The 17500-nt window shown below is 42.0% G+C and overlaps 1 protein-coding gene across 1 annotated transcript in view; it reads right to left on the bottom strand.

The window, feature by feature from the left end:
- The window catches only part of LOC307034963 (calsyntenin-2-like), a 347358-nt gene that overhangs the window by 232106 nt on the left and 97752 nt on the right, over nucleotides 1-17500 (bottom strand). Inside the window, 1 exon segment of the mRNA XM_079673887.1 lies at nucleotides 737-859. Coding sequence (XP_079530013.1) covers nucleotides 737-859 — 123 coding nt within the window.

Genomic DNA, 17500 nt, shown 5'->3' with positions numbered 1-17500 from the left:
GCTGGTCAGCCAGTTACCCTCCCTACTGTCTCATCATTGTCTCTCTTTCTCCCTGTAGGGTGGCCATTACAGCGAGTCCCCTCAGGCCATGCCACACACGCACACACAGTAGCAAACAATGGCAAATTGACTGAGTAAGCATTCACACATGCAGGCTTGCACACAAACACTTCATCCATCCATCCAGCTCGAGGGCCTTGGTGAGTGGGCCACAGCGCAGCAGCCCCATGCTAAGGCCTTGGCCACATTAGCATCCTGGCGGGAGATATTTCGAGTGTTCCCGCCAACAGCCTGCAGCTAACGTCCTCCCTCCAGAGCTGGCACCCTTTACAAGAGCTGGAATGGCCACAAAGTGGGAAAAATCTAATCCCGTTTAACTCTTATTTTCGCAGTGTCCTCACCCGCCGAGGGACTTATTTAGGCCACTTTAAATGAATATGAGTCCTGTAGGTGATGCACACTCACTGGGATTGATTGGATTAAATGGTTGCAGCGAAGAGCAGGGTTAACCCTATAAGAGAAAGAATCTGAGATGCAGCAGTTACAGTACATGAAGCCAATGTAAACCCCTTAAAGCCTTATATCCTTAGTCTAAGTGCACCCTGCAGCTATGCTTCCCTGTGCGGATTAGCACCTGCGTCATCGTTCACTGCCTCTATTCGGTCGGAGTGAGCCCGCCTCCCCCCCTGAGCTATGATCATTCTCCAGTTGACAGTCATTTTGAAATGTGCCGTACCTGCGTAGGGGACGGGAGCGTCTTTGTCCAGGGCGACCAGCGGAGGATCCAGCAGAACCACGGCAGTGTTCTCAGTGATCACGCCGTGGTACGATGTCTCAATCCACGGCTTGTGTTTGTTCACTGTGGAGACAGAAAGGACAGTGTGAGAAGTCAGGGAAATGCTCAATGGAATTGTGAGTTTTGGGGGGGTTTCCCCTGTCCTGTAGTGTGTTAAGGTTTGTGTGCATGTACATGGTCTGCTAAGGCAGGGGTTCCCAAACTTTGCCATGCCAAGGACCCCCATATACTGTCGCATTATCCTCTGGCGGGGACCCCCCTGTTGCAATTGTTCTTTTTAAATGATGTGTACAAGTTCCTTGCGATGGAGCATGCAGTGCATTGCCACTACATGTGGGGCCTTCCACCTGATCAAAGCTGTCAATCCGCTTTTTTTGCCAGTCATAGCCCCACTGCCCCATCTGAACACACACCCACACAACGAGACCAGTCAAGTCCAGTTGAGATGATGTACTCATCTAAAACTTGGAAAATGTCTCTTCCAGTGCTTTGCAAAATAATATTTCCTCAACAAAGTTGTCTTCTGATATAAATCTGATGTATGCAAGCAATTCTGCGACATTTGCTACATCTGTGCTTTCATCCAGCTGCAGAGCAAAATATTCACTTGCTCCAAAAGCTGAGCAGATACTCAGTTTCACTCTCAATAGCGGCAGCTCGATTCTGATTGGCTTGAAGGGCAGTCGTGTGATTCAAAAACAAAAAATATTAAAAGATTGGCATCAAATGACATAGATTGATAGATATGTAGTTATTAATAACATCTAAAAATGTTTTTGAAAATTAAACTTTAAAAAAAATAAATAATCCTGTTTCCCTCAAACTTTGCGTGACCCCCCTGGCGGCCCCCCGGGGGGTTGGGGCCCCCACTTTGGAAAACACTGTGCTAAGGCACACATCCCTGTGTTCCCTCCAGAGGAAGTTTCTCTCCCACAGTCTCCCCGCCCCCCCTGCCTGAAACGGCTCAATTTGACTCCTTTGTTTACTTCTGTATAATATATTTAGTTACCCATGTTTATATGTTATTTATTTTAAGTACTAGATTGGGCTAACTTGTGTTTTATATTGTGGATTATTTATATAAAGGTTTATACAGTAAATTCACTATTTATGGGATTTATTTTGTATTCTATTATTCCATTTGTACAATGCCTTTCTAACATGCTGCTACGACAAAACAATTTCCAAATGTGGGATCATCTAATCAGAATCAGAAGTGAAATATATGCTTTATTTAACCAGGTGATAGTGGAAGTGCTTTATTCGTCCCACAATGGGGAAATGTACAAAGTTAAGGGACAGTCACAAAAGGCAACAATTACCACACGTTAATAAAAAATTAAACAAGTACACATATAATCTAATTTAATTTCACCTGAGAAACTATCCAAAGATTGATATTTAAGTTTGATATACGCATCCAAATACACCGCAGAAACAAACATAACGCCTCCAGTAGCGTCGGTTTCTGCGACACATTCTCATTCAGCTAATCCCCCCCAAACAACATCTTCTCCTCTCCCTATTGTTCCTTTTTCTTCCTCCAAACATTCCCTGCTAGCTCGGCGCCATGCTTGATCAATGACCACCACTGAGCTGCCAGCAGAAAACAGAATCCAAGGCCAAGTCAAAACAAAGTTCACCAACTGAGGGGCCTGATTAAGGACCATAATTGAGTAACGGCCCCCTGGGCTGTACGTGGCACCGTGCCGACCCACTTGCTATTTGTTTACCATCCTAAAAAGAAAAACAAGGAGAACAACTGGAACCCTGAAGTCCTTCTTAGTGCTGCTTAGCTGCGCCAGAAAGAAAGCCGGAAATTATATTTGTTCTGCTTTATGTCCAGGGGTGAACTCTGAGGCATGAACTCAAATGCACGACTCAACTATGACTCAGGTAGGGTTCAAAATAAACACTTTACTGGTGTTGTCACAGTAACAAAACAGGGAAAAACAATAACACTCTTTCGAGGAAAAACAAGGACTATGATCATGAGCTTAGAGGAACGTAATATGTCCGTGGAGTAGGCTTGTACGTGTATCCTAAATGAGGAAACGAACTGGCAATGGACAATACATACACAGGGTAAGGGGAAACAGGTGGAAACAATCACGGACACAGGAGCATACTTGTCAACCCTCCCGATTTTCGCGGGAGACTCCCGATTTCATTGCCCTCTCCCGGTTTCCTCCAGGGGTCATATTTCTCCCGCATTTCTCCCTATTTCTGACAAAATCAGATTTACACACGACTGTTTCCACTCAGACTTTAAGACAGCAACACCATTGTTTGGTTTCCATGGTAACACGTCTCTTTAGTAGCGCGCGCAACTCAAAGTCCGAGAGGGTGAGGCAGATAGTGACAGAAAACAGAACGAGAATCGACAACTACTCTACTCTCTGCTCACTCCTTTCCAGGACGGTCCTACAGGCCGCAAGGCAGTGAATTTACAACTACAATAAGCATGTTAATGTTAATCTAACAGCTCCGGCGATCCACTAGCACCCCCCCCCCCCTCCCCCTAGCCCCCCCCCCCCCCCCCAATTTAGCATTTTGAAATGCTCCCGATTTCTGAGGTCTAAAGGTTGGCAAGTATGCACAGGAGACAGATAGGAGCGGGGAGCGTGGAGGCCTGAAATGAGGGAGAATTACTTATAGGAATAAACATAAAGCACAGGACAGAGGGACATGACACAACTAACATAAAGAATAAACTTTCACAATAAGTTTCTTAAACATGACACTTTATGTTCACTGTCAAGTTGCCGGACTGAAAGTGACACAAAGCAAGGCAGTCATTTGTTTTCCTCTGAAAAACTATGCGTTAAAAAGAACACGCATCATGTGGTTTATAATGGGGAAAGAAACGCATATGCAACAATTACCTTCCATTCAGCAAAAGTAAAGTGGACTCTTTTGAAGTGCTAATCAAGAAACCATTTCAGACCACCTCAATTATTCACTGAATGTCGGTAAAAGCTACTTGGCAGTGCTTCAATGTTTACTTTCCAAACAACCAAGACAGAATAATGTTACCAGACATTATATTCTATAATTTGAGTACACAAAAACACTTGCAGCTTTCACATTTTCTCAAGAAGTGCTGTGAAGTCGAACTGAAATGCACTTCCTGTTTTCTGTTCGGATAAGATAGGATAGGATAGTTCTTTATTGATCCCAATTTCGGAAATGTTTGGGTTGCAGCAGAATAAAATGACATGGCGAGGTAATGGAGGAAGGCTGTTAATGAAAGAATAGAGAACTCTGGGTTTTATGGTTAAAAATAAATGCGGGACACTTACTTCAATAAATACGTTGATTTTGTCAATAAAACTTCCCCTATTTCCAACAACTTGTATTCAGACTCTTAATGCACTATTTCAATATTTCAATTTTTTTAATTTTTTATTTTTTTTATTTACTGTTTACTTGCATTATATGTGTCTGTTTATCTGTTTTATTGTGTTGCACTGTTGGAGGAGACTGTGGCCTAAGGTGTTCATTGCCAAAACAACACTTTGTTCGTATGACCAATAAAAGCCTTGAACCTATTTGTGTTGTGCAATGGTGGGGCTAAAGCATATACTGTAAACAAATATGTTATATAATGTAACTGCAGGATGATAAAAGTATATTTCCATCCATTAAGAATGATATGTTCAGTCCCCTCTACGTCTTCTGGTTTTTTCCCTCAGAAAACTAAACAACAACTTTAGCAGTCAGTATAACAACAGAACACACTTTAACTATACTAAAATAAAGAGGCGCTTTCACACCGCAGTACTTTTCCCACTTTAGTTCCGATATAGTTCCGAAATGTCGCGTTCACACCAAAACAATTCGGAACTAAAATGAGTTCATCAGAACCTTTTTACCCCCTTTTCCGCCCCTGCTGGAGAGCAGGGACTTTCGTGGGAGAAAAAGGTTCCTATTTCTGATTGGCTGGGTGGATTGCAAACCACACCCCGTAAAACTCACCATTTTATTATCCTTGCATTTGCATTATTAGCATTAGCATTAGCCCTGCGGACCAACGGAGAGAGACTAATTTATGGCAACACAAAATAAAACATGGGAGCGGTGGAGACATCGGCGTCGCGAGACCCTTTTCACGGGGGCACGTGCCCCCCTGTAGATCTGAGGTGCCCCGGTATGCCTGGGTCACTGATTTTTTAATTAATTTATGAATTTATTCAGGGTTCGAAATGGCGACACGCCCGCACGCCCGGGTCTAGTAACTTTCCTATCGGACTAGTAACTCTATGCACTTGCCTGCCCGTGTGTCTGGTAACTTTATAACCCCTTTGCACGGAGCGTCTTTTACAAGCATTGTGGCCGTCAATGCGAACTCAATTTTGCTACTGTAAACCTCTCTTGCACAGCATAAGACTAGTCCTATTCAGCACACGCTGCTTTCATTTGTTTATTCGAATGTTTTTTGTCCCTTCTGATAACCCGTAGTGTTGATGCGTGTTTTGCCTTGGTAGTTCAGGATACCATGAAATAAAGCTTGCGGTCAATCTGGTAAGCAACGTAATTTTACGATGAACATAATCTTAGTTTTAGAAGTGAAGGTCACACAGGAGTAGGCTATATATTTTTAATGAGTTTGCCTGGAAGCTAATCGTATAGGCTACACTGTTAAATGTTATGTGATTTGTATAAATAGCACTTTTTAATCATTTATAAAACATAATAGACTAGGCTAAATGGATGGAGATGTGAATAGCAGTGACATGCGCTGAGGTTCGTGGCTGGTGAGGCACTGATAGTTTCAGTGTCAGATTTAGAAATATATAAACCCAAGTATCTTAAATCACGAAATCTATTATTGAGGTGAAACATTTTCAAAGAAATGTGGCTTTGAACGTGAGTAGTCGATGGAGTTATCCTAACCGTCTTTTGAAACATACCTTTTAGCTCCGGCGTTGGTTTCCCATTATTTATCACTTCACGATTTGATTGATTTGATAGTATTCTGTATTTTAGTATTTAGTATCTTGTAAATGGACATCAGAAAGTTATTCGCTCGGAGCAGGGATAAAGCAGCAAGGAGAAATGAGAGAGGTAAGCTAGGTAACAAGGCAACCCAAACCACTTTTAGGTAACAACCCACAAGTTGAGTTCACCACTGGTCACTAGCCTAACAGTTACATATCTGTCCAGACAAAGAGGAGCAGCAGAGTGTCGGAGGAGGTGAAGGAGAGAGGGATGTTGATGAGCACGAGCAGAGGTGATATGGCTATTCATTTAATATTAATTAGGAATAACTGCAAACAGGTTATACACAAGTAACCTTACATCTGCATATGTAAAAATGTAGATAATGAAAATGCAGACATTAGACTGTAATATGTTCATGTTGTTTCAAGACTCAGTGCAGCAGAGTGCAGAGGAGGAGAGGAGGAGATTGAAGGGACACAGGAAGGGATGACACTGAGAGATGACACTGACAGGTGAGAGTGAGACTCAGCTGACAATGTAGTTAGCTACTGTAAATGTCCCTACTTATAGATGTGATGAATGTTATTTGAACTTTTAATGGTTATCTGAGGTAACTATTGAGCATATGATTTTTTTGTACGTTGCACCAGACAGGAGAGTCAGAGGGCAGAAGAGATTGAGCTGGTTGAGGCAGGGGAAAGGCAGAGAGAGAAGGAAGGACAACAAGAGACAGACAGGCCGGAGAGATCACACCCCAGAGATGAGACTGAGAAAACAGTTGCCACAGTGGCAGAGAACATTAGACTGGGGGCAAGAGAAAAAAGCAGTGTCCACAATCTTGAGGGACATACAAGTGATCTTGGGGGAAAGGAGTCTGGCCCAAACCAAGTTAAGTTGTCAAAATATCCCCAGCACAACTTTGGTGCAAAGAATCGATCATTTAACGCCAACTGGTTTGAAAGCTTTACATGGCTGGAATATTCCAAGGCTAAAGATGCAGCGTTTTGTTTTCCCTGTAGAATATTTGGGAAACATTTGAAGAATGACACCTTTGTAAACACTGGCTTTCAAAATTGGAAAAAAGCTCTGGATGTCTATAGAGAGCATGAGAAATCACCAGCACATAAGGCAAGCATGCAGTCTTGGTGTAGTTATAAAGCCAGTGAGGCTCATGGCAGTGTTGTCGACCATTTGGATTCTGCCAGTGAGCATGAAATAAAAGAGAGACGGGAGTACCTCAGCCGGGTTGTAGCTGTTACCAAGTTTTTGGGAAAACAAAATATCCCATTCCGTGGCCATGATGAGGGCATGTCCAGCGACAACCAGGGGAACTTTCTGGAATGCATGAACCTCTTGAAAGAGTTCGACCCTTTCCTTCAGACATATTCAGCACCATCACACACTACATACTTGTCACCTTCATCACAAAATGAAGTAATTCAGTGCTGTGCCCAGGAGATAACAAAAGCTATCAGTAAAGACATTAAGGAGGCTGGAATGTTTTCAGTGATGGCTGACGAAGCAAGAGATGGCAGCACTGAGCAGCTAGCTGTGTGTGTCCGACATGTTGATGGGGGGAGTGTGCAAGAACATTTACTAGCTATGGTAGATTTGAAGGGTTTTGACGCGGAGTCCATTACAACTGCCATTGAACAACAGCTAAGGTTGAATGGCATAGACCATGTGAAGGTGGTTGCACAGGCTTATGATGGCGCCTCAGTCATGAGTGGGGCTGTTGGAGGGGTCCAAGCAAAGTTCCGAGAGAACCATCCCATGGCCATTTATGTGCACTGCTATGCACATCAATTGAATTTAGTGCTCTGTTCCACATGTCTGGCCATACCAGAGACCAGGAAGTTATTTGACCTCCTGCAGAATGTCTATACATTCTTTTCTGGCTCCCTTGTGAACCATGACAAGTTTAAGGAGACTCAGAAACAGCTTGGCTTACAAGCTTCTGAGCTTGTACAGCTGTCCAAGACCCGATGGTCTTGCCAGCTGAGGTCTATCAACGCTATGATAGAGAATTTCCCAGCAGTTCTCACGTGCCTGTCCAATATCAGCAACCCTACGGCTTTGGGTCTGCATGCCAACCTTGCAAGGTTCTCCACAGTTTATCTATTGATGATGTTCAAGACTTTTTTATCTGTGACAGAAAGTCTACACAAATACCTACAAAGTGAAACTGTGGACCTGGCAAAAGCTGAGGAGTTCAAATGCGCTGTGTGCGCCACTCTACAAGAAATGCGCACTGATGACAAAGCAGCTGAGGTTTATGACCGCGCAAAGGCCTTGTGCGAAACACACCAAATCCCTGAGTCATGTGCTGTACCAAGACAAAGGCAGAAGCAGAGACGCATGGAGGAGTATGTAGTCGAGTCTAGTTGTGGGGCAGCGAGTGACCTAGGGAATGCCGAGAAGTTGAGAACCGCAGTGTATCTACCTTGCCTTGACAGGATGGTTGCTGAGATGGAGCAGCGTTTTTCATCTCTCAACAGCACAGTTCTAAAAGGTGTTCAGGCCTGTAATCCAGGATCTAGCAACTTTCTCTGTGAGGAGGACCTCAGAGGTCTGGCAGATCATTATAATGTGGATCTAAAGCAAGAGGAAGTGCTGGTGGCTAAAAACTATCTGGCCAGAAAGCAGGAAAGCCTTCCAATCACTGACATGCAATGTCTTTTCAGTTTGCTGGATCATGTCATGTTCCCAACATTGACACAGGTCATTCAGATATCTCTGACCATTCCAGTGTCCAGCTGCACTTGTGAACGTACATTCAGCGTGCTGAGACGCCTCCACACGTGGTTAAGAAGCACAATGGGGCAAGACAGACTCCACCATCTTGCCATCATGTCTGTTGAGAGAGGAGCACTCTCCAAGTTAAGCCACTGTCAATTGATTGATAGCTTTGCAAAACTGAAACCGAGACGTTACAGTTTACTTTTAAAAAAATGAACATAGACCTCTCCCATCTCTCTGACCATGTACACACCTCATAGGATAGTCACCATCACACCATCATAGGATGGGGGGTTCTCTTTCAGTTTTCAGTTTTCAAGTCCATGTTTGCTGACAGATATTTCATGAAGATTCATTGTGCCTCTTTTGCCTTCATCAGTTAGTGATTTAGAGATACTGTATACAGTTAAGTTCACAAGTAGGCCAATTCAATTCAGTTTGGTTCAGGTAGGCTAGATATTTAATGATGCAGAAAATAACAATCTGATTGTACTATTTATTTATGACACTTTATTATAATAAATAAGTGCAAAAAAATGTTTGCTCGCGTGCTTGCATTAATTATCTGTGCCCATGCTTTTTTCAAAGAAATAACTGCAAAACATTTTTTTTTTCTGTGCCCCTGTTGTGCCCCTGTATAGTATTGGGTCAGCTGACGCCCCTGGGTGGAGATGAGGAGGTGTCGGCGTTCTGGCGATTTACTCTGAAGGCTTCAGTAGAAGCTGCTGGGAGTCCAAGCAGCTTCTACTGAAGCCTTCCCCAACTCCGGGGACTTCCGGCCGGGGACTCCGGGTGGCAGTATACGCCGTGAAGTTGTTTGCGGCCTGCCAGTAAACCCAAAGCAGAAGAAGAAGAAGTGACGTCAGCGGCTTCATTTGATTAATCCACCCCCAGGGATTTATTCCGGTGTGAACGCGAACCTTTGTGGGAAAAGTACTGCGGTGTGAAAGCGCCTAATGTAAAGCTACAAAATGAAGGTCCAACATTGATTGACTTTAGCACAAGTTGTGTATTTCTGTTTTTGAGGACTGAAGAAGCTATGAGAGCTGGAGAAAACATGCTAACATTACATCGATGCATATTCATGAGCGTCAGCGCAGAAAGCCTGGCTCACAGCTGAAGCAGTCAGAGGAGATCGTTCACACGGGCAGAGAGATGGGGACACATTAGTATATCAGGATGTGATAAATATGCATGAGTTTGTGACATCCGTGAGGGGTAAAATAACTCTGGATTTCAACTTTAAATGCCAAACTATGTCATTTTGGGAATGAATAGCTTGCTGGCGCTGCTGTGCAGAAAATGCAAAGGGAGACGTGGGTCATACCTGCCTGTCTCTGAGACAAACCTGTGTTCTGCCAAGCGTGATGCATGTAATGACTAATTAGCACACTGGTATCAACTCATGCTCTGGAATTATACAGCAACAATCATACATTTTCAGCAGGAAATGAAGGGCATTAGAGAAGCATAGAAAGGGAAAAACACTCTCCTCCAGCTTGGGACAAGTGCACGACCCCAGTAAATGTGTAATACAGGATATAACAAGAGTGGAGCACACTGCGTGACAGCTAATGAGCAGTCTGGAGAACAAAAGAGACGTGTCCTAAAATGTATATCAAATCCTCTCACAGCTCAGGAGCCATATTGACCTTTAAATCCTTCGTGTTGCCGTGTGTGTGTCGCTCACCGTGACTACCGAGCAGTGACCTAAATGTTATCCGTGCTGCCAATTTTTTTTTTTTTTTTAAGACGCAGGTAAGACAATGGGCCGCAACAGAATGATACAGGAGTTAAAATGGATGCTTTCTCTATAGGACACACACAAAGCGAGAACAGAATATCACAATATTGACTTGACATCAGTACTAAAGGGTCATTTGTTACTGCAAATGTATAAAGCACTTTAATTAAAGTGAAGATCATCTTGAGCTACACAGCCTTATGAATATTAAAGTGTACTCCAGTGATAAAGTATTGCATTAACCTTTTGCGTTGACCCTTTGGTAATCTTTGGGTACAATTGACCCTGAACATGATTTGGGTTTAAAAATCTAATTAAAAAGGAAAGAGAAATACTGGCAATCCTTCACAAATATTGTCTTTATCTCAATTCCTAACAATATAGATAGCATATAGGAGGTGTGTGGTGCAGTGGGCTAGTGTGTTGGTGTTGGGATCAGGGGGTCACAGGTTCAAACCCCACTGCAGTCAGCATGTCGTGGGGGTCACACTTCAAACCAAATTGCTCCTGTGGGGATTGCCCACAGTATTGAGTATGTACGTCGCTTTGCATAAAAGCGTCTAACATGTAATGTAATATTTAATGAATGTTCACAAATACGCAGCTAGATCACATGGCACAACCCCCAATGAAAGAGTCATTGTTTGTTTTTTTCTTAATAAAGTAAACATGCATGTAAAAAAAAATCAAGAAGTAATGAAAATGGTGTGTTTTCGTCAGACTGCTATACCTGCTAAACCAAATCTTCTGAACTCAATACCCTCAATTTGTAGAAAATAACCCTGATAACATTTATAATCATGATCATTTGATAATTTCCCTTCAAATCACATAACCTGCCAAAATGTTCCAAAATGGGTCATTCTTATAGCACAAAGCTACATCAATGACACAGCAGTTAAAACAGAGTCTTTCCTATAAGATACACAACACATATAGCGAAAGTGGCAGACAACAGAACATCACACTTGTGTCTGATGATCCCACGCTGCTGACCTGCGCCACAGAAGATGGAGTGCATCTCTCCGTCAGTCATCCAGGCCTATCTGAGGGTTAATGGTGTCTCAAAGCCTTGTGTGTGTGTGGGATCGAATGGTTTTTTACAAGGACTGATGAGTCCATTAAAGGAGCGTCCACCTCCATTAATCGCTGAAGTGTCTTGATCGGGGTGCCACCTACATTTCAACCCAACCCTCCCACAACCAACCCTACAAATCTGCAGCTCATCAGATCACCGGTGAGACATACCAGGCTGTCTTACTAGGATTGGGGTCCATGTATTGACAGTTTGAGATGTCATGAACGGAGAATGGATGGATACACTTCTTTCAAATAATGCAGGTTACCAGAGGTTAAAGAAAGGTGGAGGGGGAGGTAAGGGGGTGGAGGAATGAACATGCCACACCATCAGTTGCACAGATTCCCAGAGGAAACATTGCATTTGTGATGAGACCGATGGCTGCCAGTGCTAATGCCTGGACACCAAGGCACAATTTATAAACTGACCTTAACGTTGACCCTCCATGAAAGGGTCAGAAGTCTCGATCTCAGCTGGATGAGGCTCCTTCTTTTGTTAAGGTGGACGGTGTGAATACAGCCGTAAGCTCCAGGAACAAGCTCGCCTTTCTCTGGCCGAAACAGGAACTGTCCTTATTAGTCGTAGCAATGGTATATAATCAACATCTCTCTGAGGAAAGTGAATAAAAAATACTTGATGTACATCAGCTGTAGTTTCCTGTGGTTACAGTCCCTGTAAAGATACAAAAGTGTTCAAGACTAGAAACAGGTATTGATGATTCTCAGTAAAGAAATTAAAATATAATGTAACCTTAAAGTTGTTAAAATGTTGCTTGACATCATTTAATGTCTTGTTTGTGCAGTTCACGATTAAATGTTTGCACAGAACTATTTGTACACAGCGTGTTTCATGAAGGACAGACTTCCTGCTGGAGGGTTGAATAACTCCCTGTTTGGGGTTTGATAACTTCCTGGAGGAAGGTTGAATAACTTCCTGTTGGAGGGTTTTAATAACTTCCTGTTGGAGGGTTAATAACTTCCTGTTGGAGGGTTGATTAACTTCCTGTTTGATGGTTAATAACTTCCTGTTGGAGGGTTTTAATAACTTCCTGTTGGAGGGTTTTAATAACTTCCTGTTGGAGGGTTGATTAACTTCCTGTTTGATGGTTAATAACTTCCTGTTGGAGGGTTGAATAACTTCCTGTTTGATGGTTAATAACTTCCTGTTGGAGGGTTTTAATGACTTCCTGTTGGAGGGTTGAATAACTTCCTGTTTGATGGTTAATAACTTCCTGTTGGAGGGTTTTAATAACTTCCTGTTGGAGGGTTTTAATAGCTTCCTGTTGGAGGGTTGAATAACTTCCTGTTTGATGGTTAATAACTTCCTGTTGGAGGGTTGAATAACTTCCTGTTTGATGGTTAATAACTTCCTGTTGGAGGGTTTTAATAACTTCCTGTTGGAGGGTTGATTAACTTCCTGTTTGATGGTCAATAACTTCCTGTTGGAGGGTTGAATAACTTCCTGTTTGATGGTTAATAACTTCCTGTTGGAGGGTTTTAATGAATTCCTGTTGGAGGGTTGAATAACTTCCTGTTTGATGGTTAATAACTTCCTGTTGGAGGGTTTTAATAACTTCCTGTTGGAGGGTTTTAATAGCTTCCTGTTGGAGGGTTGAATAACTTCCTGTTTGATGGTTAATAACTTCCTGTTGGAGGGTTTAATAACTTCCTGTTGGAGGGTTTTAATAACTTCCTGTTGGAGGGTTTTAATAACTTCCTGTTGGAGGGTTTTAATAACTTCCTGTTGGAGGGTTGAATAACTTCCTGTTGGATGGTTAATAACTTCCTGTTGGAGGGTTTTAATAACTTCCTGTTGGAGGGTTTTAATGACTTCCTGTTGGAGGGTTGAATAACTTCCTGTTTGATGGTTAATAACTTCCTGTTGGAGGGTTTTAATAACTTCCTGTTGGAGGGTTTTAATAACTTCCTGTTGGAGGGTTTTAATGACTTCCTGTTGGAGGGTTGAATAACTTCCTGTTGGAGGGTTTTAATAACTTCCTGTTGGAGGGTTTTAATGACTTCCTGTTGGAGGGTTGAATAACTTCCTGTTTGATGGTTAATAACTTCCTGTTGGAGGGTTTTAATAACTTCCTGTTGGAGGGTTTTAATAACTTCCTGTTGGAAGGTTTTAATGACTTCCTGTTGGAGGGTTGAATAACTTCCTGTTTGATGGTTAATAACTTCCTGTTGGAGGGTTTTAATAACTTCCTGTTGGAGGGTTTTAATAACTTCCTGTTGGAGGGTTAATAACTTCCTGTTGGAGGGTTGATTAACTTCCTGTTTGATGGTTAATAACTTCCTGTTGGAGGGTTTTAATAACTTCCTGTTGGAGGGTTTTAATAACTTCCTGTTGGAGGGTTGATTAACTTCCTGTTTGATGGTTAATAACTTCCTGTTGGAGGGTTGAATAACTTCCTGTTTGATGGTTAATAACTTCCTGTTGGAGGGTTTTAATGACTTCCTGTTGGAGGGTTGAATAACTTCCTGTTTGATGGTTAATAACTTCCTGTTGGAGGGTTTTAATAACTTCCTGTTGGAGGGTTTTAATAGCTTCCTGTTGGAGGGTTGAATAACTTCCTGTTTGATGGTTAATAACTTCCTGTTGGAGGGTTGAATAACTTCCTGTTTGATGGTTAATAACTTCCTGTTGGAGGGTTTTAATAACTTCCTGTTGGAGGGTTGATTAACTTCCTGTTTGATGGTCAATAACTTCCTGTTGGAGGGTTGAATAACTTCCTGTTTGATGGTTAATAACTTCCTGTTGGAGGGTTTTAATGAATTCCTGTTGGAGGGTTGAATAACTTCCTGTTTGATGGTTAATAACTTCCTGTTGGAGGGTTTTAATAACTTCCTGTTGGAGGGTTTTAATAGCTTCCTGTTGGAGGGTTGAATAACTTCCTGTTTGATGGTTAATAACTTCCTGTTGGAGGGTTTAATAACTTCCTGTTGGAGGGTTTTAATAACTTCCTGTTGGAGGGTTTTAATAACTTCCTGTTGGAGGGTTTTAATAACTTCCTGTTGGAGGGTTGAATAACTTCCTGTTGGATGGTTAATAACTTCCTGTTGGAGGGTTTTAATAACTTCCTGTTGGAGGGTTTTAATGACTTCCTGTTGGAGGGTTGAATAACTTCCTGTTTGATGGTTAATAACTTCCTGTTGGAGGGTTTTAATAACTTCCTGTTGGAGGGTTTTAATAACTTCCTGTTGGAGGGTTTTAATGACTTCCTGTTGGAGGGTTGAATAACTTCCTGTTGGAGGGTTTTAATAACTTCCTGTTGGAAGGTTTTAATGACTTCCTGTTGGAGGGTTGAATAACTTCCTGTTTGATGGTTAATAACTTCCTGTTGGAGGGTTTTAATAACTTCCTGTTGGAGGGTTTTAATAGCTTCCTGTTGGAGGGTTGAATAACTTCCTGTTTGATGGTTAATAACTTCCTGTTGGAGGGTTAATAACTTCCTGTTGGAGGGTTGATTAACTTCCTGTTTGATGGTTAATAACTTCCTGTTGGAGGGTTGATTAACTTCCTGTTTGATGGTTAATAACTTCCTGTTGGAGGGTTTTAATAACTTCCTGTTGGATGGTTGAATAACTTCCTGTTTGGGGTTTGATAACTTCCTGGAGGAAGATTGAATAACTTCCTGTTGGAGGGTTTTAATAACTTCCTGTTGGACGGTTTAATCACTTCATGTCGAAGGGTTGAATAACATCCTGTTTGGGGTTTGATAACTTCTTGGAGGAAGGTTGAATAACTTCCTGTTGGATGGTTTTAATAATTTCTTCTTGGAGGGTTGAATAACTTCCTGTTTGATGGTTAATAACTTCCTATTGGAGGGTTTTAATAACTTCCTGTTTGATGGTTTTAATAGCTTCCTGTTAGAGGGTTTTAATAGCTTCCTGTTAGAGGGTTTTAATAACTTCCTGTTTGATGGTTAAAAACTTCCTGTTGGAGGGTTTAATCACTTCCTGTTAGAGGGTTTTAATAACTTCCTGTTTGATGGTTAAAAACTTCCTGTTGGAGGGTTTAATCACTTCATGTCGAAGGGTTGAAAGACGTCCTGTTGGGGGTGTGATAGCTTCCTGTTGGAGGGTTTAATAGCTTCCTGTCCCCATTAGCTGGTCCCTAACAGCACTTAATGTGGACGAACCTCCACTCAAATGTGCTAACAGAGTATAATTGGGGTGGGAGAGGGTGTAAGGGATGGTTTTAAGTGAGCGAATGTGATAAGCTACATAGTCCTCTATTGCAACTTGAATCAAACAAAAATAATCATTTGATCAACACAAAACATGACACCCCCCACAGCCAAATTAGTTTGCATTATTTCACTAGTAGAGTCAGAGAGAACCAAATCTCTGAGGTTGCTCTCTTTGCAAAGTCTTGTGGACGATTGGCATTTTGATTGAACCCTGCGGAGCTCAACGACTCAGCCTCCAGCCTTCAGACAGCCTGTAATAGGATGTGTGCTTAAAAAAAAGAATCAGCAAACACACACGCACACATTGTAAAGAAAAAAAAAAGCAGCTGCTCCCCAAGTGACCCCAATTTTTAAAAGCAAACACCTTCAATGTCTACTAAAAGCACTCAGTAAATGGCATGCAGTAACCTCGCTTTGTGAACGGAGGGAGGTCGAATTGCCAACGTCTTGTGAAAACTCGAGGCTGTTTGTCTGAACATGACAAGCTGAGATGCAAGAGCTTTGACATCTTCAGGACTGAACAGCAATCAAAGACAACATTTACTGTTTCAGATGTTAAGAATCTGATAAAAACGCTCAAACGAGATTGTTTTGTTCGCTTTTTCTAACCTGAGCCAGGCTTCAAATACCATGACCTTTGGCACCGTGTCACACAGCGGAACGGCAGCGGGGGGAATTATGTTAACTGGCTTCAGAGGAGACTGGACAACATATTATTATTCAACATACGTCACCAAAAAGTCTGTAAACGGACATTTATAATTCTGTATTTATTTATTAAATTATTCTTTTACATTTTATCTTCCCGTTTCATCAACAACACAGTGGCTTGTTAATCCATTCAGTGCACAACTTTTAATACAGAAGTGTGTGTCCATTTATTAATAACAATAATTATAATTATAATAACAATAATAGAAATGAATAAATAACAGTATGGATAAAATAGGTATTAAAATACACCATATCTTAATAAAAACTAAAAGTAGTGGTGCATGTATGCAGTTGTCCTTAGCAAATATATCCACTAATGTGCTTTAAACATTCATTTTATTCCTTGTTTCCACCTTTTTCTGCTTCCAGCTGTTTCACCCACCTTGTTTTTGGTAAATACAGCAACTAAACGAATGAATTCTTGTTATAATAACCCCCTTGTAATTGTCTCTCTTTTCACAAATCAGTGGAGTTAGAGGCCCCAGGATTATTTGTGTTTCTTAAAATCAATTTAATTACAGGGGGGCTGAGGGGCGCAGTTATTAAATCGGTACAGGCTAATATAATCAGTGTGTGTGACAGCGCTGAAGCTCGGCTGCCCTTTCCTGACGCTGCCGGTCAGACGGACTATCTGCCACCGCCATTTCACTGCCAATTAAGCTGACAGTCGTGGATTTGACTTGAGGCTCAGAGGCGCTATAACAGCTGATTAATCTCTGACCGAGCACCATCACTGTGCCGCTGGCTTTCACCTCCTAACAGGCCGGGAATACGACAATCTGAACGGGACCCCTGGGGGGGGGGGGGAAAGAGAAACAGTTATAATTAAAAAGAGCTCTGTAGGAAATTAAACTCTGATTGATAAGGTCAACAAAATGGGCTGTGATGAATACATCTGCATAATGAAAAGTAAACGTTGAAGAGACAGCCATTACTGCGACCAACAGGCAATTACAGCAGGGAGCGAAGAGATGCCCATCAACGGGTCACTAGGTATTGAGAAACACCCCCCTAGCGTGGCACGTGCAGAGGATGTTAGACGGGCACGGGTCCACATTCAAAACATAAATGTCTTCCTAGAATGACTACATTTGTGGCAGTTTTAAGGGATATTAAAATGTATGTATTTAAACAAGCCAAAGTTGGATGTTGGTTTAACAAGTTGAGCCTCGAGGCTGTTTTTCAGGCCTCATGCTCGAAAATGACATGCCCAGAATGAATGACTATATCTTCACTTCTAAAAAGGGGTATATGAATACACATGTTTTATCAAAGCAAGGACACATCCGT

Source organism: Notothenia rossii, assembly GCF_949606895.1.
Source record: "Notothenia rossii genome assembly, chromosome: 4".
NCBI lineage: Eukaryota > Metazoa > Chordata > Actinopteri > Perciformes > Nototheniidae > Notothenia > Notothenia rossii.
The sequence above is the reverse complement of the archived record's forward strand: the minus strand, read 5'-3'. Positions and strand labels throughout refer to the sequence as shown.